Source organism: Fundulus heteroclitus, chromosome 12, assembly GCF_011125445.2.
Source record: "Fundulus heteroclitus isolate FHET01 chromosome 12, MU-UCD_Fhet_4.1, whole genome shotgun sequence".
Lineage (NCBI taxonomy): Eukaryota > Metazoa > Chordata > Actinopteri > Cyprinodontiformes > Fundulidae > Fundulus > Fundulus heteroclitus.
The window spans coordinates 22399218-22424478 of record NC_046372.1 but is presented as its reverse complement, the minus strand read 5'-3'; the positions used below and the strand labels follow the sequence as shown (position 1 = coordinate 22424478).

Here is a 25261-nt window from a genome sequence, read left to right as displayed (position 1 = left end):
TGCAGCTTCAGAGCAGAATCCGTGGTTCCATCAACCAGAGACTCGTCCTGGCGCTGAAGAAGCAACGCTGGCCCAGACCACCACAGTACCACCGCCGTGCTTGACTGATGAGATGATGTTCTCCAGAAACGCTGTGGTAGATGCACACAGTGGGCCGCAGTGGTTCTGGTCCTGGATCTCTCCCATGGAGGCCATCTTTGACCATCCTCTCTTTCCAAATCTTGATTAACACTCGCCAGACGCCAGATGAGAGTAAATCTTCTGTCAGGCGAGTAAATTTCAGAGGGCTAGCTGTCACACGGTGAATAAATGTTTGTACCAAATAAATCGTGTTTTTCAGTCGTCATCTGGGTGGATCTTCTTTACGTTCCTCTGCTTTCAGCTCGTATGACAACAAACGACGGCAGCTACGTCCGTTTGCTAACAGCTAGCGTTTAGCTCAGGCTAATTACGTAGCGGGATTATGTGGAGATATAGTTAGCAGGAGTCAGAATTAATATTTTGGGAGATAAAAAATAAAATTGGCCGGTTTATTCTTACGTCTAAACTTGGCCGTGAAGCAGGAAGACGGAGGAAGGGAACCATCATGTCTGTTCGTTAAAGCGCCGCTGCACCAAACTCTGGTTCGGTGATAAACGTTCGTAATTTCATTTTGGTTGTAAAATAAAAAAATAAAATAAAAAACAATCTGAGGTTTATTTTGTGCCATAAACAGCTTAGAAATGGCATTAAAATTAAAAACTCTGCATGCAGCCGTTAACCGTCACGGAACCACAGAGTGACGCAACTTCTCTGCTCGCCGTGCTTCGCCGCCTGACCCGACGGTCCCGATTCTACTGGGTCACGTCCTGTAGGTTTGACCCAGAACGGCTCCGGACAGAACCGGGCTCGCCGCTGAGGTCCAGGAAAGGAAGCACAGGATGGAGAGAATATCGCTGACTGGACAGAACCAGGAGAGGATGGACGAGCGGACAGGAAATGAGTGGATAGCGGTCCACTTCCTCACGTCTTCCTCTGCCGTTACGCTGATTGTGAAATGAAACGCTGAGGTTCTCCTGCAGCGAAACCGGGTCGGTCCTGGACGGGTTTCTCTGGGCCCTGAAGTTCAGAGAGAAAGAAACTGCAATAAATTCAGATCAGGGTAAAGATTCTGGGTCTGGAGCGTCGGCGAGAAAAAAAAAAACGTGACCAAGAAAACGTTTAAACAACCTTCAGTTCAAAAAGTTCTTTGACCCGGTTCTGGTCCCAGAAACAGAGCCCAACCCGACACCAGCAGAAAACCCGAGTCAGGACGAGTTAAATCTGCCGTCTTCAAGCTGCTGCTGTAGAACCGAGGATGGACGAGCTGAGAACAAAGAGTCGGCATCGGACCGGCCCGGCCCGCTGGACAGAACCGTGAGGGAGGTTCTGGAGGCACACAGCCGCCACGTTGGAAACAGACTCTCTGAAAGAAAACCCTGGGACTGGGAGGACCTCCTGCAGGAGAGTCGGATCAGAACAGAACCATTTGATCCGATAGAAACCCGGCTGAGAGAGGAACGCCACGACCCGGTCCAGTTCTGAAAACCGGAGGAGCCGGAACCCCCCACTCACCAGTAGCATTAGTTTAGCATTAATTGAGCTTTTATTTCTACCTGCCAGTATCTGCTTTCCTCTGGTAATTGTTTTGTTTTTCAATAAATGAATAAATGTGCATTCATTTAATAATTATATTACTCCTAATATAATTACACAATTAAAAGGAATTGTTGTTCAGCTCATAATGTTAACTGTGCTGTTATTGGTCTACGCACATTAGATCATTAGTAACATTAAAAATCAAACAATAAACCAAAAAGATATTAGTAGGCGTTTACTTGAGTCTTTATTATAGTTTTTTACAGGCAGCTTTGCTACAACAGTAGAATAAAAATCTGAAATTATGGCTTTTAGTTTCAGTGAGTTTAAAACAAGCAGAAAGAACTGAGCGAAAGTCCAGTTGGTTCTGATGTAATTATTGTGATTTAAACAGGCAAAATAACTTTATAATTCCTTTATTTTCTGTTAGACTTTAAACTATTCAGGAAACTTCAGCCAGCCAGATGGACTAAAACCGATTAAAACCGAATTTATTTCCATTGATTGCTGTTAAACATCGTAATAAATGTTAACCTCGCGCCTCTGAATCTTTGTTGTTGTTTTTCTTTTAATTATTGTAAAAACGCGGATAAAAACCAAGGACAGGTAAAGGCGCGGATGGCGGTGGTGTTTTAATTTCCCTGCCTCCCCTGAAGGCACCACCCTGCTCACCTGTGTGACCGTCACCTGACCGCGCGCAAACACGCCTCCTGCGCGTTTGTTCGCGGTGAGCAGAGACCCTCGTCGGCTCCTGTAGCCATGAAGGCCACTATTTAACGGACCTCCGTGTAAATCTGACGGGAGATAAAACGCCATTTTTTTCCTCCATCTAAAAGGCGATTCGTACCGAGCCTCCGGTCACCGAACCGTTGATTTTAACGGGTGTTTTCCGCCGCTGACAGCCGGACACATCACGCCCTGTGCCCGGCTGTCCGCCTCCCCTCTCGGCCTCCCGTCCCGTCCCGTCCCGTCTCACCTCCGGGGCGGCGCTCGGCTCCGGGAACAGGTCCTCTCCGTCCTCCACCTCATGGAAGTCGGTCCGGTCCGGCGGAGGGTCCCGGGCTGTGTCCGCCATGTTCCTGCTGCTAACGGAGAGGCGAGAGGAGCTGACGGGAAGCGGAGGAGGTGCGGGAGTCAGGAGGTTCTCCTCCCGCTGAGTCACGTGACGTTCCTGCTGGGAAGCAGAGAGGCGCGAGGAAACGAAGAGGTCTCACTCCGATCGCTGTTTAGGGTTTTACGACGCGAAAGTAAACGACAGCACGTTGATATAACGGGGTTTGTTCAACATATTCAGACTTTATTTTTAGTAGAACTGATCACTGCAACGGTGTTTTCACAGGTCTGCCTAAAAAGTGGATCAGACAGCTGCAGCTGATCCAGAACCTGCTGCCTGCGTCCTCACTAAGACTAAGAACGTAGAGAACATGGACCCGGTTCTGAAGTCCTTCCACTAAGACTAAGAACGTAGAGAACATGGACCCGGTTCTGAAGTCCTTCCACTAAGACTAAGAACGTAGAGAACATGGACCCGGTTCTGAAGTCCTTCCACTAAGACTAAGAACGTAGAGAACATGGACCCGGTTCTGAAGTCCTTCCACTAAGACTAAGAACGTAGAGAACATGGACCCGGTTCTGAAGTCCTCACTAAGACTAAGAACGTAGAGAACATGGACCCGGTTCTGAAGTCCTTCCACTAAGACTAAGAACGTAGAGAACATGGACCCGGTTCTGAAGTCCTTCCACTAAGACTAAGAACGTAGAGAACATGGACCCGGTTCTGAAGTCCTTCCACTAAGACTAAGAACGTAGAGAACATGGACCCAGTTCTGAAGTCCTCACTAAGACTAAGAACATGGACCCGGTTCTGAAGTCCTCACTAAGACTAAGAACCTAGAGAACATGGACCCGGTTCTGAAGTCCTCACTAAGACTAAGAACGTAGAGAACATGGACCCGGTTCTGAAGTCCTCACTAAGACTAAGAACGTAGAGAACATGGACCCGGTTCTGAAGTCCTCACTAAGACTAAGAACGTAGAGAACATGGACCCGGTTCTAAAGTCCTTCCACTAAGACTAAGAACGTAGAGAACGTGGACCCGGTTCTGAAGTTCTCACTAAGACTAAGAACGTAGAGAACATGGACCCGGTTCTGAAGTCCTTCCACTAAGACTAAGAACGTAGAGAACATGGACCCGGTTCTGAAGTCCTTCCACTAAGACTAAGAACGTAGAGAACATGGACCCGGTTCTGAAGTCCTCACTAAGACTAAGAACGTAGAGAACATGGACCCGGTTCTGAAGTCCTTCCACTGAGACTAAGAACGTAGAGAACATGGACCCGGTTCTGAAGTCCTCACTAAGACTAAGAACGTAGAGAACATGGACCCGGTTCTGAAGTCCTCACTAAGACTAAGAACGTAGAGAACATGGACCCGGTTCTAAAGTCCTTCCATGGCTCCCTGGATCTCAGAGAATCGACTTTAAAATCCTTCTGTTAGTCTATAAATCCCTGAATTAGCACCTAAATACATCACAGACTTGTTATCAGGGCATCAACCCTCCAGACCACTCAGGTCTTCTGGCTCCAGCCTGCTCTGCAGAACCAGAACCAGAACCAGAACCAGAACCAGACATGGAGAAGCAGCATTTAGTTCCTATGCTCCACTGATCTGGAACAAACTCCTAGAAAACTGTAAAAGTGCTGAAAGCCTGAGTTCCTTTAAATCAAGATTAAAAACACATTTGGTTAGGATTGCCTTCGACTGTTCTAGTTAAACTGTTTTACTGAAACATCATTAGCTTAGCTTTGTAGTCCAACCGTTTTTAATGTTTGCTTTTAGTTTCTATTTTCCCATGTTCTATTCTATTTCTACATTTTATTCAAACTTGCTTTTATTCTGTTTTATTTTCCTATATTTTAATCATGTAAAGCACTTTCCATTGTCTCTGTACTGAAATGTGTTATACTAATTAATTTGCCTTGGCTCTAAGCCAACTGCACCTCAGGTCCTTTGTGATTTAAATCTGGTCTCAGAAGTATGCTGGTGTAACAGGTGTGAACAAACACTAGTTTATATTTCATCCCAACTCCATTTTTATCGCCTGTGTTTGTTTTTCTTGGTTTACATGTGTTATTGTATTATGGTGGAGAAGCTGTTATTTACTTCCAGTTTGTTAACACAGTTTTTATATTTGGCACAGCACCTTATTGGGTGTTGTTCGGTGTTAATTCCCATTATGGTGGCATTCGTCAGGCTTTATCATGCCAACGCGATTCTGAAGTTCTCTCTTATTTTCATTGAAGGTGTGCATGTGGAAGCCCGGTTGGTTAAACTGCTGTGCTGACGATATTCCTGTTTTAAACAGAATAAAGCTGAATGGTTCTGGGGTCAACACACACGCACATCCCAGAGTACGTAGAACACATGAGTCAGGAGAGGTTGGCTACACTGGAACAAAACGTGGTCTCTGCCCAATAAATATTTACTAATTACAACAAGGTTAAAGAGGTTTGCTTTAAGATCGTTTACCATTGATATCCAGTAAAGTCATTTTTAATTAAGTAGGACATTGATACCACCTGCACTTTCTTTAACATTTACTCTGTTTCTCACCTGCTTTGGTCCTGTGAGTCCACCAAGGTGTTTGACTTTTCATTCTGGATATTATTTAGGACAAATTGGAACTTTACTTTGTTATCACAAAATATAAAAAAGGAACTGTAGACTGGTGACCTGTCCAGGGTGAACCCCGCCTCTCGCCCAGTTAACGCTGGAGATAGGCACCAGCAACCCCTGTGACCCAATGAGGGATTAAATGGGTCACAAAATGGATGGAGGGACGGATGGAACTGTCAGACCATTTCTTTTTATGTAATCTTCTATTGTTGGGCAAGTTTTATATTCACAAGTGTAAAACTGTTATAATTAAACCCTCAAGTATCTCTTTTATAAAGGAAGCAACAATTTATTTCTCCACTCTGTCCTCCTCCAATAACAAAAAAGCTATTAAAACTTTATATTTATGGTCTAAATTCCAAATATTGATGGAATCTTTTTTGTTGTTGTTTTTTGTACAAACCCCTGGCGATTGTTCATTGTATTTAATTGCATTTTTCTTTGTGCTATTTCTTGTTGTATGTTACAAAGAATATTCTGATAAATAACAAAATAAAATAAAAATAATGGGGTTTGTCCTTGTTCCAGGTGCTGGATCCGTGATGCTTTTTCAGATTAGAAGTTTCCCATTGACCAAAACCAAGCCAGGGTGGTAGATTTGGACTTTAATGTCCTAAAGAATAAAACCTTCCTAACAATCTAATCCAATTTTTATTATGCAGCCCCTATAAGCCCCTAAAGGTTAAACACTAAACAATTAATTTATTAAAATATGTTTATCAATGTGTTTCTCTTAATTCCAAGATAGCTTCTCAAATTTTCGTACTATGTTGCTATAAGAGGAAAAATAAAAATCTTAGTAAAACCCTAAATTGTTACAACACTTTTAACTGTTAATTTGTTATGTTTTATTTTATTTGTATTTCTCCCCCAGGATAAATATAGTGTCTATTAGGGATGTAAACGAATAACCATTAATTGTCAATTAATTGTCAACAATGGGGTGTGAGTAACACAGAACTGGACTCACCCTAAAATTAAAATTATATTTGAATTTTATAGACGATCTTTGTTTCCTTACGTCCCGGCGGTTGAGCCACTTCCGCCGGATGGTTTTCAGAGAAACACAAACATCCGTTTGATCCACTGGCGGAGACTGTTAAACGCGGCTTAAAATAGTTAAATACATCAATTTTTATTCCGTAAAGACGGGTTTTTTTTAACGGAGAGAGCCCGGTCTGTCATCCCGCTCAGCTGTCACTAAGTCGGCGGTTTGTCTGCATCCGGAAGTCTTCAGTTTTTGTAGTTCAGCTAATAGCATGGATGCTAGCTGGGAAACCATCGCTGACAGCGAGGAGGACGAGGAGCTGGGGCACTGGACCAAGGACGACCTGGACCTGGACCTGGTCCGGAAACTGGAACTGGACCAGGACCTGGACCGGGACCTGGTTCGGAAACTGGCTGGAATGACGGTCGAAGGTAAAGTTCTGTCGGAACTGGCTGTTAGGAGCCCGGTTCTGGTTCGGTTGTTATTGGTAACGGAAAGGAGAAACTTCCGGAAAAACGAAACTTTCACACTCTCACCAGAACTTGTTTGGTTGTGTTATCAAACTGAACCCTTTTTTAAAAAAAAAACAATTTTAATATTTCCCGACTCATAGAAACAATTAAAACTCTTATTCGTCATGTTTCTTCCTTAAAGAGGGCAACCTTCCTGTTTTTTACTGATAAATTAAAGGTCGTTGCTAAAACAGATGTTGTAGCCAAGCATTTGAATGGAAAATTCAGTGGAAGATTATAACAATTAACAATTATATAATTATACAATTATAAAATTTTGTGGAAGATTATATGTTCTCGCTAGAACTTGTTTTGTTGTGTTATCAAACTGAACTTTTATTTTTTTAAACTTTTTTTTAAACAATTAAAAAATTTGAAGATTCTCTGACTTGTACAAATTATTAAAAATCTATTTGTCACGTTTTACCCTCGTTTTATCAGTAAAAATCTAAGAAATTAAAGGTCGTTGCTAAAGAAGATGTTATGGATGGAAAACTCAGTGGAAGGAAAAAGTGTGGAGGTGAAATATGGAAATAAACAGGGCTGTTCATAAAAATCGATACAAAGATTAATGTTGATGTTTTTAAATCGATATTCTGGCTTTCAGTGTCATTATACCTCCCATCCCTTAGGGTGGATTATATCACAGCGCGCCATTACTGTTCACAGTGAGGAAGAGCAGTGAGACGAATTTGCCGAACGACCGACAGGATTTTAGAAGCGCCTCCGTCCCTTAAACCAGACGTTTGGCACATTTTTGGTTTCTGTGATACGTTAAATGCATTTAACCAAATGCACTTTATTTCCTGCTAACATATCAATATTTTGCTGGTTTTGGTGATTGATTTGGTGATGACTTTGAGCATTAATTTAAAAGTAATAAATATCGATATTGGAGTCAAATCAAGCTGAGCTATGTATCTAGAATCGTATCGAATCGGCTCATTCTCTATGACACCCAGCCCTAGAAATAAAAATGTAAAATATGGAAGAAAGTCACAGAGTGTTGACTGCAGCTGAGGAAACGTCCTGGACTGTTGCTCTGTAGTCCAAAGCCATCTGTTCAGATGAAAGTGTTTTTTTTTTGGGTTTTCATTTGGAAAAACAAAAAATGTAAAAGTTCCTCTCCCGTCTGGTTTCTCGTTTCACGTTTCCTCTGCCGCCTCCTGCCTTCTCCTCTCAGACCCCCTCCAGAAGGTCCAGGCCGTGCAGACGGACCGCACCACCACCGAGTCCACCGTCAACACAGAGCCCGGCTGGGAGAGCCGGGCGGCCGACGTGTTCCTGAGCCACTGCCGGCTGAGGGAGCAGTACGAGGAGCTGCAGAAGGAGCGGCGCGAGGAGAAGGAGGCGCAGGAGAGGCGCAGAGCGCATCTGAAGAGGAGGAAGGAGGAGGGCGTCCATCAGCACCAGGTGACCCAAGCGAACCGCCGGCGTCATCCCTCCGCTTAAAGAACGCGAGGTTCACGCCGACGCTGTTTCCAGGCTCTGCTGGAGAAGCTGGAGTCGCTGCGGGTGAAGCTGCAGCTCAACAACTCCAAGGCCACCAGGAAGAACTTCGAGAGCAAGAAACGGGAGCTGATGGCAGAGAGGAGCAGAGCAGAGGAGGAGAGGAACAGGTGAGGAGCAGCCAGACATTCCTGGAAACGTTTCCTTCTGTGAGGGAAAACGGGTCTGAGTGTCGTCTGACGCTTTGGTTGAGTCCGGCCCAGACGAGCTGAGAGAGAATGATCGGCGCTGATGGTCTCAGCCATCAATCAGCTCATCGGTCGACTTTAAAATAATCTGATGATCCTCAGGAACGCTCGTCAGCATCAGCCGTGTCTTTGGCATCATGTGGCGTTACATTATTTCATGTCCTCCGCTTTCCTGTCATCACATCCTTTCCTCCTGAGCAGGTCGGTGCGTTTTGGTCGAGAAGCTGACGCCGCTCCGCCAGGCAGCACGGCCGAACGGAGCTGTGTCATAATTTAAAGACCTCGATGAGTCTTAAAGTTTAAAATCAGAACTGCACCAAAAGCATCTTTGCCTCCATTAAACTGTCTGAAATAATCCCAAACTGGACACGTTGCTGTTCTGGCGCCTACGTCATCGTTATTTCTGTTACGGCCATCGTCTGGCTTTGCTTAAGGATGAGCAGCATCGCCGCCTTCTGGACGGTGGCCTTACTGCAGCGCTGAAAGAAGGTCCGCCTAGTGCAGCTTCTCAAATGTTTTCTGCTGCGTTTGGAGAAGGAAACATTTTCAGGCCCTCCATCCCAACAAAATGCGTCAAAAATGTAACTTTTATCGTTTTCTGTTTTAATGCATAAAGCCGTCATTCTGCCGATTACCCAGAATAACATCACAATGGTTTCTAAGAACACTTTAACTGTAATATTAACAACAATTATAAACGTCTTTCAGCCCGACTCGTACCTGCAGTCAACGTTTAACTAGCGATGAACCTCATATGGCAAAAACACCCTGAAGGCGTTAATATTAAAGACAAACCTCAGTTATATGTTATGTACGCTTTTAGACAGCAGGGGGCGCTGTTGTCACATTTAGAAGGCCTGGATTTTCTGAGAAATGCTGGTCTGGTGGAAGTTATCAATTAATTGCAGGGAACAAATTTTAACCAACAGTTAACCGTAAGTCTGGGCTTTGACTAGGCCGTTTTAACCCATGAGGTTTCTCTGATATAATCCGTAAGTTTGTAGTTCTGGAAAGCGTCCACGCAGCATAATGCTGCCACCGCCGTGTTTCACTGTTTCACAGCTTTTACCTCAGGTTTCCTCCCTGAACTTATTTTGGTTCCACTCGCTGAGCTTTCCGGGTCACCGGGGTTCTGAGCTGAGAGGACAACAGAACCGAGAGGAACGTAGAACTGCAACGAGGATCTCCGTCTTCCTCTCCAGCTGCGTCCACTAAATGTTCTCGTTGTCTCACATCGGGCGGCGTTACGGGCCAAATGTAGCAGAACCACCTGATGCTGCTGTTCTGTCCCCAGACTGGCCCGGGAGCTGGAGGAGAGCGAGCAGAAGCTGGCGACGCTGAGCGAGGATGAGAGCGAGGAGCGGCGCAGGTGGAGGGAGGAGCTGGAGCAGCTGAGGGCGGAGGCGGAGCGGCTGAAGGAGGAGGCGCAGACGGCCCAGCTGAAGGCCTTAGGGGACGAGATGGCGGCCGTGGAGAAGCAGCGAGACGTGGCCGTGTCCCGGATCGAGGCGTGGCTCCAAGAGGTTTGGACCGGCAGCTCACGGTGCCTTTGTGAACGTGGGAGAAATGAGTTTCCAGATGTTTCGATCTAAACCCGCAGTGCAATGCTGCAGAACCATTTACACTGCAAAAACGGACCTAAAAAAGAGGAAAATGTTCTTAAAATTTGTGTTTGTGTTCTTGATTTGAGCAGATAAATAATATAATCTGCCAATGGAAACGGAGTATTTTGACCCCTAAAATAAGATGATTAGACATCCTGCACTTGAAATAGGACGATGAAGATGAGTTGTTCCTGTTTTAGGTGCAAAAATCACATTCCATTGGCAGATCATCTTATTTATCTGCTTAAATCTAGGACACAAACACATATTTTAAGAAAATTTTACTAAGTTTTCGGTCCGTTTTTGCAGTGCATCTGACCGGATCTCTTAATGCTGCTTAATCCAAAAGACAACGTCTGTCTTAAAGGGACAGTACGAGCTGCAGGAGGCCTTAGTATGAAAATCCAGAGTTCTGTTCAGGTTCTGCAGAGGTTCTCTGAAGTGTCCAGACGTTTTATCCTCTGACCCGACGGCACCACGTCTGCTAAACGGACCCAGAGCAGCATGACCCTCTCTTCTCTGGCTCCTTCCAGGTGGCGCAGTACCTGAACGTCCTGCGGGTCGAGTTCCCCCAGCAGTACCACCACGATCGGGGGAAGTGGGAGAAGAAGGAGGTTCTGGTGCGGAAGAGCCAGGCGGAGCTGCAGAGCCGCTTCCAGGAGGTTCTGCAGCAGCTGCAGCAGGGCCAGGAGCTGGAGGCGCTGCCCAGGATCAACGTGCCGTCGCTGCCTCAGGTCCCCATGGTGAGCCGCCGTCAGCCTGCGGGGGGGGGGGGTGGTGTTCCTGCTTCTCTGACTGACGCAGAACTTTCTGTCCCACAGGCCGACCTCAGGTTCAAGCAGGCGATGCAGGCGCTGGTCCAGCCCAGGATGATGCCGCCCCCGACCCCCCCACATCCCCACTACCCCCCACATAGAGACCCACATTACTACAACACGCGCCACAGGCACCCCCACCCTCGCCTCCCCATGTACCGCTTCCACCCGCCGCCCCACTGCCCTCCACCTTACGTCGAGACGATGCCGCAGCATCAGTACCACACCAGAGCCCCGCCCCCCAGCCTGTCCCCGTCTCCCCCCGTGGTTCCCTCGCCCCCGCCCCCGGCCGCCGCCCCGCCGGCCTCGACCGAGGTTCTGGAGAAGCTCCTGGAGAAGCTGGGCTCCAGGTTCCCGCAGTGCAGCAAGCAGCAGCTGATGGTGCTGCTGCAGCAGGTGAAGAGCTCCCGCGGCAAGCTGGCCGGCATCACCATGGAGGACCTGGTGGAGCAGATCGCCTTCAAGCTGAGCCAGAGCGAGCGCTCCGCCCCGGGGCCCATCGGCCGGCCCGCTCCGGGGCCCATCCAGAGGCCCGGGCTTCCCCCGCAGAGAGACGCTGCCCACTCCGCCGCCGCCGCACCTTCTCCCCCCGCCGGGCCCCGAAAACTCTGCCTCATGTGCCAGAACCACGTGGAGCCGGAGCACCGGCACCCGCTGGCCTGCTCCCACACCATCCACCGGGACTGCATCCAGATGTGGCTGCAGTCCAGCCAGAACAACTCCTGCCCCTTCTGTCCGGGCCAGTGATTGGTCGGTTCTGTCCCCCCGGGTCAGTGATTGGTCGGTTCTGTCCCCCCGGGTCAGTGATTGGTCGGTTCTGTCCCCCCCGGGTCAGTGATTGGTCGGTTCTGTCCCCCCGGGTCAGTGATTGGTCGGTTCTGTCCCCCATTTCAACTGGTCTTGGTTCCTGTTTTCTGCTCTAGGTTCTCGATTTAAACGGAGGAACCGAGCTGATCTGTGAAGTTTTTGCTGTTATTAAATAATTTAGAGACAATTGAAAGTTTTTTTTATTTCAGCTTTTTTTTGTTTTGTTTTTCAGATTCATTGAGAGAAAGTTATGAAACTTTTTTTTTATTATTATTTGTTCAGTCGTTTTTCTTTTTTCTTTTTAAAGAATCAATCAGGACTGAAGTGAGAAAATAAAGTGACGGAAAAAAAACTGGAGACTTTCTGACATTTTCCTTTTTCTCTCGCTGACTTTCACTCTGAGATCTCAGCTTTTTAAAGATTTCCCTCCCTGAGGACGACCCAGTCCGCCTTAATGGGAGCTCTGGTGGCTCCACGGACCCGGTTCAGAGTAAATATCATCTGAAATGTGCGTCTACGTGAGCGAGTAAAGGCTGCTGGTGTATTTTCAGGCTGCTTGCTGTTTACCGGCTCCACCAACTCCCCCTCAGTGTCCTTTTAAAGGTTATCGTCTTTCTGTTCGACCCGACCGATTTTACGGGCAGCGCCAAGACGAGCAGCTGGTCTCAGAGCGGCTGTAATGAACAAAAACCTGCAGGAGGATCCAGTCCTGAGACAGAAGAGGGACGTCTGCAGTAATTAGCAGGAGGAGGGAACTAAAAGACCTCATTTTCAGTACAGATGTTTTTAATATTTGTTCTGTAAATAAGACTCCATCAGATCCTCCAGATTGGTCAGAAAGTTTCCTCTCTAAGGAAACCCAACAGGTTGCATCAAGTCTCTCCAAGCAGCATTCACTCCTCCTGAAAGAGCGTAGAGCCACAGTGGACAGTCGTCTGCATTGTTGATGGCTTTGCAGCAATCCCTCATGCTGAGCATGCATGAAGCGACAGTGGAGAGGAAAACTCCCCTTTAACAGGGAGGAGAACCTCCAGCAGAACCAGAACCAGGCTCAGTGTGAACGCTCATCTGCCTCCACCCACTGGGGCTTAGAGAAGACAGAGCAGAGACACAGAAAGCACAGAAGCTCACATTGACCCAGGAGTACTTTCTATGTTAGATGGTAATAGAGGATGATCTGCCTCCCCTGATGATGTCACAGCTAACAGAACGCCAGACCAGGTGTACCTTCTATGAAGAGAAAATGACAGAGAACAAAAAGTTAAAAGCTGAAATAACAACAGACAACGCAGATTGGAGAGCAGTAGGAGAACTCAGCAGAGAGAGAGAAATAGACCCTGATGTCCTCCAGCAGCCTAAGCCTATAGCAGCATAACTATAGAGATAGCTCAGGGTAACATGAGCCACTCTGACTATAAGCTTTGTCACAAAGGAAAGTTTTAAGATTAGTCTTAAAAGTAGACGGGGTGTCTGCCTCACGGACCAAAACTGGGAGTTGGTTCCACAGGAGAGGAGCCTGATAGCTAAAGGATCTGCCTCCCATTCTACTTTTAGAGACTCTAGGAACCACCAGCAGACCTGCAGTCTGAGAGCGAAGTGCTCTGTTAGGAACATACGGGGTAATCAGAGCTCTGATATATGATGGAGCTTGATTATTAAGGGCTTTATACGTTAGAAGGAGAATTTTAAATTATATTCTTGATTTAACAGGAAGCCAATGAAGGGAAGCTAAAATTGGAGAAATAAGATCCCTCTGGTTGATTTTCATCAGAACTCTTGCTGCAGCATTTTGGATCAGCTGAAGGCTTTGAACTGCATTTTGTGGACTTCCGGATAGTAAAGAATTACAATAGTCCAGCCTTGAAGTAACAAATGCATGGACTAGTTTTTCAGCATCACCCCTGGACAGAATGTTTCTAATTTTGGCGATATTCCGGAGGTGAAAAAAGGAAACTCTGGAAACCTGTTTAATATGGGATCTAAATGACATGTCTTGGTCAAAAATAACCACAAAGTTTTTTAATTTTTTTTAGCAGAGGCCAAGTTAATGCCATCCAGATTAAGTGATTGATTAAGAAGTTTATTTTTTGAAGACTCTGGCCCAAAGATTACAACTTCTGTCTTGTCAGAATTTAAATGCAGGAAATTTAAAGTCATCCAGCTTTTGATGTCATCAAGACATGACTGCAGTCGAAGTAATTGATTGGATTCATCAGGATTTATGGATAAATATAGCTGAGTGTCATCAGCATAACGGCTACTGTACTATGAAATAAAAATAAACAGGTTTTTATATCATCATGTGTGCATATAAATGTTATTAAATAGTAAAACTGATTGTGAAAGTTGGTGACCTCTGCACCGATATGCGCCTCAGCATCATCTGACCCTGCTGTGGGTCGATCACTCTCCACTAAATCCACTCTAGCTGTTTATTATTATTATTATTATTAAGTCAGCATGAGGAAGAAGCTTTTCTGTTTCTTCCAGCCATGTTTAAAGCAGCTAATGGTGCCCCCTGCTGGCCACACTGCAGACTGCAATGTCCTTTCAGCTGCCGGACAGCTGAATGCACACAGAGTCATTACAACTTCATCATCTGTCTCCTCTTTAATCCTCTTTAGACAATCTCTGCGTTTTGCTCCAGGTTTCCGCTGAGCCTCCAGTTTGCCCTGTTAAAGATGGCCGGTGTGGATTTAAACTGCCTTCACCCCCCTGCCGGCCCCGTGTGTTTATTCCGTTATAGATCGGCCCGCAGTGTAGCTCCTGTGGATCCCGTGGCAGCTCTAATGTCGGTGTGATTTACAGACCGCTGGACAAACAAGCATCATTACTGCAGCCTGTAAACGTGGCCCTGACTGACTGCTCCCAAAATGGGGTCCGGGGACCCTCAGGGGCCCCCTAAGAGGCTCCCCCAGGACCCCTCAGTGAAATGGGAGAGTTTTATGTGACTGAGGAGGAGATAAGAGACGGAGAGTGAGCGATCAGGGGGGTTTGAGTCCGTAAACGACAGACCAGAACCCTTAAAAGACGTTTGGATCTCCAGATCGCAGCTAAAGCGAACGTCTTCAGTGAAACACACCTGAAAAAAAACACGGCGGCGCCGTCTGAGGGAAGAGGAACGAGGCCTGTGATTGGTCGCTTTGTGTAATTGAGCCCTCAGAGTCTTATTTCCTCACAAGAAGCAGCAGTTTTGTTTCAGGACAAACTGCGGCGGCGTCTATAAAACAGTCAGAATAAGTCGTTTTTAAAAGAAATAGCAGGTTTTCTCGTTGGACTGATCCATGGGCGGATCCAGGGGTGGGCTCCCGGGGGCTGACGGTTTCCCTTTGGCCAACCGACATTTTCAACATTTTTAATTTCTTTAAAATATAAAGGTTACAAATTGTGACCCGTTTAGACATTTAATTGATATACACCAGGGGTCACCAACATGGGGCCCGCGGGCACCAGGTAGCCCCCAGGAACCACATATGGGGCCCTCAAGCCTGTTAAAAAACAGCACAACCCTCCTGTGAGCTGCCTCTAAAATTTTATTTTATGTAGTCGCTTTTCCTTTTCAATCATATTTGTATTTACAATGATATAAAATGATAAATGCATTAAAAAAACGTTAATTTAACATAAAGTTAAGGTGAACTCTGACTCTTGTAGTTCAAAGGTCAGTACAGGTGTCATATGACACAGTAGCTCTGTTTCTAAAAGGTTGTGACCTCTGATATTGACCAATGCTGCTTATTTCTTGGTTGAAGTAATATTGATCATATTTATGTTAAATAAGACGCGGTTTAGCGCCGGTGTCACTGTTTGTAGCGCTGCTGGGGGCTCTGGGTCAGGGGGTCTTTCTGTGTTAAAATATGTTTTAAGTATTTATTCGTACGTCCAGTTGGACATCATTTCCAGACAGAGAGAAATGCTTTCCGGTGTTTTCCTGCAGCAGATTCCTCCATCGATAAAACCCGCTGAGGAGAAGTTTCTCTGCCTCGCTTTAGGCGCTGAAGGAGACGCTGGTTAGGAAATCTCTCGGCTAAAAGCTGCCGACTCGCCTCCAAGAAGAACTTTTTTGGGCGGAGGAAAATCGATGCGGCGCTGGAATGTGGCGCTGGGTGACATTCAGCAGAGCGTCAGCAACGATCGGCCTTCGTCTCCGGAGTCACAAACTGGTTCTGCTGCGAAGCAGAGCCTCGCTGTCAATTACGCAGGCAGGGAAATTAAAATAAGACACCGGTTTACGGCAGCTTATTCACGACGTGGGGGGGGGTGGGGGGGTCTGAGGGCCCGACAGACACTTTAACAAGGAGCCGCTGCTGCTTTAATGCTCAGCATCATCCACAGTGACAAAGAGACTGAATGCTGCAGCTGGAGGTTAGAGCAGCTCTGCAGCACCATACTGCCTCCTGCTGGCCCGGCAGGGGAACTGCAGGAAAATGATGGGAATTAGACTTTAACGTTGCAATTACTTATTATAATTTAATGACCAAATAATAATGCATCAAATGTCTGAATATAAACCAATGAGAGGAGTAGAAAAGTTTGCAGTAAATAGAAAATAAAGGGAACAAAATAAGACAAATATGTACCTGGACAACTATAAAACCATCTTTATATATGAGGCTGTGTTGACTCTCAAACATTTTCTTTAAGGCTTGAAAATTGATGCCATTTTATAAATAAAGATTATTCCATATTCCATATATTTCCTTGTATTTGTGTCATTTTTTGTCTGTTCTTTTTGCTTTTCAGTTTTTATTCTGCTCCTTTATAACCCTGACCTTAAAGGCTCCTGAATGAGACGCTAAAAACCGGACTTGCCTTCTTCAGAGGTCCGGCTCAGTCGGCTGGATCTTCCTGGGCCAGACGGGAGTTTCAGGTCTGCCTGCAGGAGAGACCCAGTAAACCTCCAGAGGGCCTCCTGGTCACTGCTGGACCTCCTCAGCTGACTCCTCCTGCTGTGGAGGAGGAGCAGCTCTAAAGCCCTACAGAAGAAAACTCACCTCAGCTGCTAATGATCCGGATCTCCTGACCACATAAGCGAACGCTAGAAAGTTTAATAGGTGAGATTCACTTTTCTGGAGACACTATTACACATTTTACAACACTTTTGTTATTTGGTAGAAAAACAGAAGAATCGTGGGTTGAGATTTCAAACTCCTCCAAAGTGGACTGGTTCTGAAACTCTCTTCCTGTTATTAATACTACTACTAATAATAATAATAATGATAATAATAATACATTTTATTTAACAGTGCCTTTCTAGACACTCAATGTCATTTTACAGACAATAAAAAATAAAAATACAAATACAGGGAACAGAAAATATAAACAAACAGTTATGGAGAGGGACCAGAACAGTTACCAGAACCTCTTCTAATCCACTCGTCCTGGTTCTTCCTTTCAGTTTCGATGGACGTCTTCCATCATCAGGAGCTGTTGGGCTGCAGAAGATGAAGGAAAAGGGATTTCTTTAGCAAGTCTTCATTTAAAATGTCTTTATATTTTCTATTAACTCACATAGACAGGAAGGTTCTGTCAGTTCCTGGGTCGGTTCAGATCTTTGCTGGAGGAAACAGGAGCATCCAGCCTGTGGTATGCGGATGCTTCAGCGTCCACCGTAAAGCTAATTTCCGCCTCAGTGACGGCAGCAATGATGCAGAGAAGTCCTGCAGAGATTTTAGAGCAACGTCTGCAGCGTTAGAGACGGCTTTCCATTCTGCACACACACACCAACAGCCTGAGGAGGAGCTGGACCGGCCTCCTGCTGGACATCGTTTTTGTGTTGGCAAGTCTGAAATGTTCAAGTAAAGAACATGAACTAAATTAGATTAAAATGAAAACTTACAGTAAGAGTCAATTTTTTACTTGATTTGAGGACCAGAGGATCACATCAGTCCACGGAACAGCAGAAAAGTGAAAACTTCTGCATCGTTCACCGCATCAGTGCAGAGACGAGGAGCTCGTGGTTCTGCTCTGCTGTCCAGGACCCGGTGGATCAGCACCAGCAGCCTGGCTCCTCACATCCTCCAGACTCTCAGGCATTGAAGCTTTACTTTCATCTAAAACAGGCCTTTTGGAGCAACAGGCCGGTACCTTCTCTCCTTAGCCCAGGTAAGACGCTTCTACCGATGTTTCCGGTTCAGCCGCTGATTAAATCCAGGAGTGTGAGAGCCTGACTGCAGTTGGCGGCTCAAATCATCCCAAATCTAAAATGAGCTTTGCTTCACGACCCTTTTCCAGGATGCAGTCTTCTCTGTGACGAGCTTTTCCTTCCACTCAACTTTCCAGTCACATGCCTGCTTCGTGTTGTCAGACCGGGTCCACTCAGGTGAGTTTCTGATTCTACAGGTGTGGCAGTGACCGGGCCTTGGTCCAGTTGGTTTGTATGAACACATGAAATCATCATGTAAAAACTTAAAGACTTTGTGTTCATTCTGCTTATCTGACATTTGCATTTGTTTGATGATCAAAAATGGAAAATAAAAGACAATCTGTCAGGCAAATCCCTTTTCCACGGCGTTGCTTCAGGGACACTTTCTGATTTAATAGTTAAAATGAACCTTTATATGCGGTTTTTAATGCGGTTCTCGGCTGGAAGAGAAGGTCGTGGTTCAGTCTCTGCCTCAGGCGCAGGAGATCCAGCACCAGAATGATCTCCAGGTGTTCCCCAGTCAGCAGGCGGATCCTCCAGGATCCATCCGGCCCGACGCTCCTGTCATTTTCACTTTTGGGACCAACAGGTTCTGTTTGGACCCCCTGCAGCAGCTGAAGGCCCGGTTTCCGTCTCTGAGAAACAAAGTGAGGGCTTCCTCCTGCCGCGTCGCTCAGCTCCGGCCAGAATGCAAACACAGAGTTTGATCTGCATACAAAGAGCCGGGCGTCTGAAGGCCCGAGCAGAAGACGAATGGTGTTTATCCGCGGCGGCGCTGAGCAGGACGCCGTCCAATTAGCTTTTTCCTTAAAGGTTGGATTTATTAGCAGCCGCCATCGCTGTCGTTACATCAATTAATGCTGTTGACGGGTCATAGACTCACCCCCCCACACCCCCCATCCTTCAGGAACAGAAGAACCTCTTCTCCCTCTCGTTGGCATTAAAGGCCTGTCATCCCAGCATGCCGCGGGGCCCCCGGCCACAGCCCAGCGGTGTCAATTAAATTTGATTGACTGAGTAAAAGAAGCACACAAATAAGCCAAAACAACAGACACAAAAATCTATACATGACTGCCCCCCCACCTCCACGCAGCCCCTCCACCGCAGCTGTCAAATCAACCACTCGTCTCACCCGGTTTCAGGGGGTGGGGGGGTGCTGCTGAGTGCGGGGGGGCCCTCCACCCCCCACCAACAAACAGAGTGAACCAATTAGCGGCTGTGGAGCCTCGTCCAGGAGGCCCCTGGGCATCGACTCAAACCGTTGTCCAATAAATGAGGTCTAATTTATCAGTTTAACTCCCCCCGCCCCCGCTGCACCCAACCCCCCCAGCACCCCCCGCACCCGCTGCCCCCCCTAAAAGAAAACAGGTTACAGAAAACAAACAGCTCGTGGGTTTTTTTTGGAAAGGAGGGTTCCTGACAACCCCCCCCCCCCCATCATAAATCCAGCCTTCCTCACATCTCGACTTGTTTTACTAATTGTGGGCCTGCGAGCTCGTGTTTCATATTTGCTCCCATGATTGAGGGCCGCCATTAGAGCCGGGCCCCATTAGGCTCCGTGGGGAAGCGGGCGGCCCTGCGTGGGAACCATCAAAGACCAATTTGCTAGCCAAACACCATAAATCCTGCCGCCGTTAAGTGACTGTTTTTGATGCTGCTGAAGCGCGCAGAAACAAATATACGCTCTGCTGTACGTCGTCCATTAAACTACCGGTGAGAACAATTCACTCGCCACATTCATCTTGATCGGCGGCGGCTCAAACGTGGGGTCCTGGGACCCGCAGGGGACCCCGAAAAGGGCCGCCGCATCCAGAACGTTCTCACGCCTGAGACGCTCTGCTGCCGTTTGATGCACGATTAAACACTATTTCTCCTTTTAATAGTTTTTATTTCTCTCTCTGAAAGCAGCCCGGTTTCATATTATTTAATTTAACAGGGACAGAACAGCTGAGGCATTGTTACTGCTGGATGCAGCAGAGCTTTTGATTCACAGCTCCCTCCCTGCTCAGACGTTTGGTCCAGGAAAATTTTTAAACTGACAAATTTATGACCCATATAAAAGTACAAAAAAATTACTTTATATTAATTTAATCACAATGCAAGGCAAAATACATAACAAACTTCTCCACATCAGATTATTAATGTTCAGCGTTTTACTGAGAAAAGCCTCATGGCTGACGGTGACATCACTTCCTGCGGTGAAACGCTCCATAAATGGCATCCTTCGACTCAGAATGCTGACCTCAGCTCTTCTTCTCACGCTTTCATTATTATACTGAAGAGTCCACAACAAAGTGCACCTGAGGTTGATTTCTGACTGTTTAAATCTAAGATTAGTAAACAAAGAGTCATAAACAGATTAGACATTTTAGACGAGCATCAATTTTAGATTGATGCATTAAATCAGAGAATGTGATTGTTTGTACTCTATTGTTTTTACTTCTACTTTATTTTTAAAGCACTTTAAAACAGCAGCAGCCGTGACAAAGTGCTTTTCCTGCTTCAACACTGACCTTAGTGTTTAATCTACGGTCACTTGATATGCAAACAAATCTTCCGTCATCGTCAGGGACAAAGCAGAGGCGGCGCTTTCCTCAGTCAATTGAAATATTTAAACTGCTAAATTTGTTTTGTTTTTTGTTCAACTGCTGTAAATCAGACTTCTGAATTGGTGGCGATCACTAAAAAATTTTGTTAGACTCTATAAGGTTGACTTCCAGTCACGTAGTACAGACAATAATCAATAAACATTGAAAATGGCAAAAAAAACAACAAAAGATTACAACAGAAACATGAAAACCAATGAGAGCAAAAGTCTCAATGTGTGTTAAAAATCAAGGAATAAAAATGTGTCTTAAGGCGAGTTAAAGGAGAACTTCTAATATGGAACAATGAACATGGAGCCGTTTTTCTGTATTAGCTGTGGTAATTTTTAAGGGTTTTATAGATAAATTGTGAGTTAAAACTTTTAAGACAAGCTGCAGGGATTAGAAAAGGCTGGGAGGGAAGCAGAAAGCTGGAGCCAACAGTGAAGATAAAACAGCATTTATGTTCCTGTTCTAAAGGACAGAGAGGAAAAACACAACATGACTCCAAACCAAAGTCCAGAAATCAAAGTTTAATTCAGCTGATCCGTGCAGAACAGTTTAAATCAGAACCAAGGTGTCGGCCTCTGCTGGTTGGTGGATTGAGTCTTTTTGTCGGTACTTGATACCAAATCACACGTTCATTTACAGAAACAGAATCTGGAGAAACGTCTAAAACAAACGGTCCTAAAGTTCTTCAGGAGCTTTATTTGGTCAGAGTTCCTGAGAAACGGACCTTCTGGTCTGAAACGGTGGATTATTCTCCGGATTATAACGAGCAGCGGAGCTCGGGCTCAGATGGACCGAACCTTTAAACAGATCCGGACCAGCTGCAGACTCCACTGCCTCCAGAACATCCGCCGTTCTCTGCAGAACCAGAGCCGAACGGGAACCGGAACCCGGCAAGGACTAGAAAAACGTTAACTAACCCGCAGAGTTAGAATCTCACAGCAACAAGAACTCAGGAATGTGAACGGATCCCGGTCCAGAACGAAGAGCCGGACTCGATCCGGTTCCTGGAAACCAGAGACACGAGGCTCTTTTCCTCAGACGTGAAAACAGGAAACACGGCACTGAGGGACAGTTTCCGCGCTAAAATATAATCAGAACGGTGTTTTTTTGTTTTTGTTTTCAGAGAATCACCGCCCTGGTTTTCATCCAGCAGAACCTTCATCAGGGACGTTTGGGTCGTTCCTGAACAGACCCAACCATCCCAGACAAGTTCCCCGCAATAAGAGCTAAAGGAACGTCTGTGGCTGCGTGGAAAACAACCAGAAGTACTGATGGAGATTAACTTCAGGACCCAGAAAACGATCCCTTCATGAATCAGAAACCTGGAGAACCAGGTTTTCTTCCTGCTGTTCTCCATCCTCCTCCTCCCTGCGACTGAAACTGAAACAAACACCCGAGCATCAGATTACATCCTCGCTCTCCTGCTTCAGGACACAAACGTTCCTCTTATGACATAAAAACCAGCAGAAAAGTCTCTGAGAAATGAGAAGTTCAGACGTTCCTCTCTCTTCAAACTTCATGCAGATAAAAGGTGTAGAAGGTGCTTCTTTAAACCTCCCCGTCAACTAACGTCTACCTCATGCCAAAAAAAATACTGCATAGATTATAAAGAAAGGAAAAGTGGAATATAATGTAAACAATTTAAATACTAAAAAATATATACAGTGGTTTCTTTTTTTTTCTTATGTATTAGTTGTGCTGGTGCATGATTAAAAAAGAAACACTTAATTTTAACACTGTGTGCATAAACATAAATACTTCATTCTCTAGTGGAGTTCAGGCGACCGTGACAGAAAAAAACGACGACAAATAAAATCAGAAACAATGAATCCGTTCAGACAAACGTTCACCGGCAGAAATAAAGTAGAAACACTGAAACGTTGACGGAGAACCTGTGAGAACAACGACGTCGCTCTCATCATTCAGACTCGCCTCAACAGGCAGATCTGAGAAAAATAGTAAAAAAGGTTGACATTTGGAGGCAAAGAACATGAGAAACAGACAATGATTGTCTAAGAGAAATTATAAGTGAAGTGTTTTTGTTTTGAAAACAATAGAAATATAAAAATGTGGGGTTCCTCAGGGCTCCGTTCTCGGGACGCTCTCTCTCTGATTATACTCTATGCTGATGACATCCAGCTTTATGTTGCTGAGCCACAACACGAGCAAAGCTCCACCGATCACTGGGAGGTGGGACATTCACGCAGAAGTTCATGTTTTTGAGTTTAAAATGTTAGAGATAAGTTTCATCGACTCAAATTAAAGACTAAAGATTAACCACTTAAACCCGTCTGGCCCGATCTCAGGCAGAGACACGATTATTTTATCAGGCTATGAAAGTAGGTCAGAAAGGGTCACGTTGTTCTTTCCTAAATAAAAAAGAGGAAGCTTTAATGTTTATAAAACAAATACTTTTGGTTTTACAGCATTTTACACACAAAATGCCATTTAACTGTCTATCAAACATTGCTGACAGTGTTAAAAACTAGAGTCCTGCCTTTAAACAAGATACAGAACGTCTCTATTGTCAAGATGTGGATTTGTAAAGTCTGAGGCTTCTAGTATGTTTTCAGAAGGGTTTTCAGTGTTTATTTAAAAAAAACATTTAGGCGAGGATGAGAAAACTATTTAATCACCTATAAGTCAGAAATAGAGAGATCTGTAATAGTGGTTCCACATGATAAAATATTCTTCAATGCTTCAAGTATCACAAAAACTAAAATTTACCTTTAAAATGTATAAATTTGAAGCTGTACTTAAATTATATCAGATATGTAATTTCAGGCAGAAATTGCTCCTAAAACCTTCTGGGCTTAAAGGGTTAAAAGAGCTTAAATTCTAAATCAATATAATTGTTAATTATGTCATTAAGCCATCTAATAAGCTAACATTTTATTTGATAGGTCATGTTGGTGAAATTTAATTTGGATGCTGTTATGAGTTAGATTTGAAAATTAATTGAACCTCGTTTTATTTCTAAGCATCATACGCTATAGAAACAGCTTCCTGATGTTTATTAAATACGTCTCTTTGCCCACAGTTGAGATAAACTTTTTATTTTTTTGTGGTAAAGCTGGATGTTTGCCGCAGGGAAGTCTGCTGCTCTGCATTGTGGGTCGTGTAGTTTTAGACACTGCATTTCAAAAAGGTTTTAAATCCAACGTAAACTTTAAAAAAAGGGTCAGAATTTCTATCTTATTAAAAATAAACTAAATATCCATCAATCCTGGATTTAAAACATGTTCTTGATCAATAAGGCACCAAATGATCTGAGGTCCAAATCCCTCTTAGGGCGCATTCAACACTTTGGTCCAAATTTAGAAACCAAATGTCTGGAAACCTGCGCTGGAAGAGCTGCTCTTGGCGCTCAGAATGATTTATCAGCTGTAATAACAGCAGAAATATGCAGAACAGAGGTTCTGCTCACAGGATCCACGGCCGTTTCCCTCCGTTTCTGGGTCGGTTCTGCGTCCCGGCCCGGTTACCTGCGGCTTTGTTTACAAATTATAGTTCATTTGCAACAAGTAAAACGTGAAAGGAACCCACAGGGAAAGAACTAAATAAAGTTTGGTTCTGATCCGGACCAAACAAGCGGATCAGGCGTAGAACCCTCAGTGTTACTGTCAGGTAGGACCAGAACCGCTTGGCTTCTTTCCCTTAGAATCCAAAAAAAAAAAAAAAAAAAGACCCAAATCTTTGAGGCAGTGTGCAGAAAAATCAACGAGCCGAACCGAAGAAGCTGTAAATAAATATAATATAAATAAAATAAAACTGAACTGAATTCATTGTAACCTTCATGCAAAGAAAATGAACGTTTGGTTCTCAACTCAACGAACTTGTAATTTTTTTTTTTTTTTTTGATAACGGTTAATTTGATGCTTTTAAACTCAGAGATGTGAATTCCTAGCCTCGTGAGACCATCCTGATCTCGCGAGCTTTCAAGGTTTCACTCGCAGATCAGTCTGGCTACTCTCCGTTAAAGAAAATTTGGAGCCGTTCACCAAAGGAACGTCCAATCAGCGTTGGCTTTGAGGCGGGTTGAGGTGTGACGCAACGAGAAGTGCGACAGTTCAGTCTAAAGAACATGGCGGCTTCAGCCGATGAAACTAGCGTTAGCGTGGCTATCGAGCAAGTTTTATCGGAATTACAGAGTATTTCTCTGCTGAAAGAAGAGCAAAACGCTGCTCTGGAGGCTTTTCTCAGAGGAAAAGATGTTTTTGCTCTTCTCCCGACTGGTTTCGGCCAGAGTAGCTTGGCTAGTGGTTGTGTTTTCGTCGTCGCTGTTAGTACGTCATATGCTTCGTTGATCTGATTGGTTCATTTGGCCCGTCTATCACCAACATAGGCCAATCAGCTAACCAGTATTTTCGCCCCTTCCCAAAATTACTTCAACGCAGTGGCGGTTCTAGACCAAATTTACCAGGGGGGCCAAGGAGGGGCCAGTGTTTTTTCACAGTGGCACAGAACAAAAAAATTTAAAAACAATAAAATGTTAATATTTAACTGTGTAATAATATTAAGTGAGCCAATTGTGGCTCTGGAAGTGCAGGTCTAGCAGTTGAAAACTTTGCCCCCTGCTCAATACGGCTAAAGCTAAACGTGAAACATCTTAAGTTTTAAATTCTTTTTAGAGTAAAGCTGTATAGGTAACAAATAATATTGGTCAAAGTGACCAATCAGTTATGGTTTCTTTGCCATTGCAAATAAATATGAGACGTTTATTTAACATCAAGCTTTTAGTACAGGGGGCATAACAGGGGCCAGGGCCATTTCTACAGGGGCATGGGCCCCTGTTGGCCCCTGT

The 25261-nt window shown here is 45.1% G+C and overlaps 2 protein-coding genes across 4 annotated transcripts in view; one reads left to right on the top strand and one right to left on the bottom strand.

Annotated features, from left to right (window-relative positions):
• snx2 (sorting nexin 2) overlaps positions 1–2812 on the bottom strand; it is a 32844-nt gene extending 30032 nt beyond the window's left edge. For both annotated transcript variants that reach the window (XM_036144283.1, XM_036144284.1), the window contains exon 1: positions 2594–2812. In XM_036144283.1, coding sequence (XP_036000176.1) covers positions 2594–2692 — 99 coding nt within the window. In that variant the 5' untranslated portion in view covers positions 2693–2812. The remainder of the gene's footprint in view (positions 1–2593) is intronic.
• A 3522-nt stretch (positions 2813–6334) lies between these two features.
• rnf214 (ring finger protein 214) lies at positions 6335–11857 on the top strand. 2 transcript variants are annotated; one of them, XR_004932081.1, is made up of 7 exons: positions 6335–6711; positions 7976–8205; positions 8278–8411; positions 9784–10012; positions 10627–10836; positions 10915–11708; positions 11792–11857. XR_004932081.1 is itself a non-coding variant. In XM_012857592.3 (6 exons), exons 1-6 carry the CDS (start codon positions 6552–6554, stop codon positions 11653–11655), a joined length of 1704 nt encoding a protein of 567 aa, XP_012713046.2. In that variant the 5' UTR covers positions 6335–6551; the 3' UTR covers positions 11656–11734. The 2 variants fall into 2 exon arrangements, 1 of the variants encoding a protein (XP_012713046.2); XM_012857592.3 differs by lacking the exon at positions 11792–11857 and having other exon boundaries at positions 10915–11734.
• The last annotated feature ends 13404 nt before the right edge of the window (positions 11858–25261 follow it).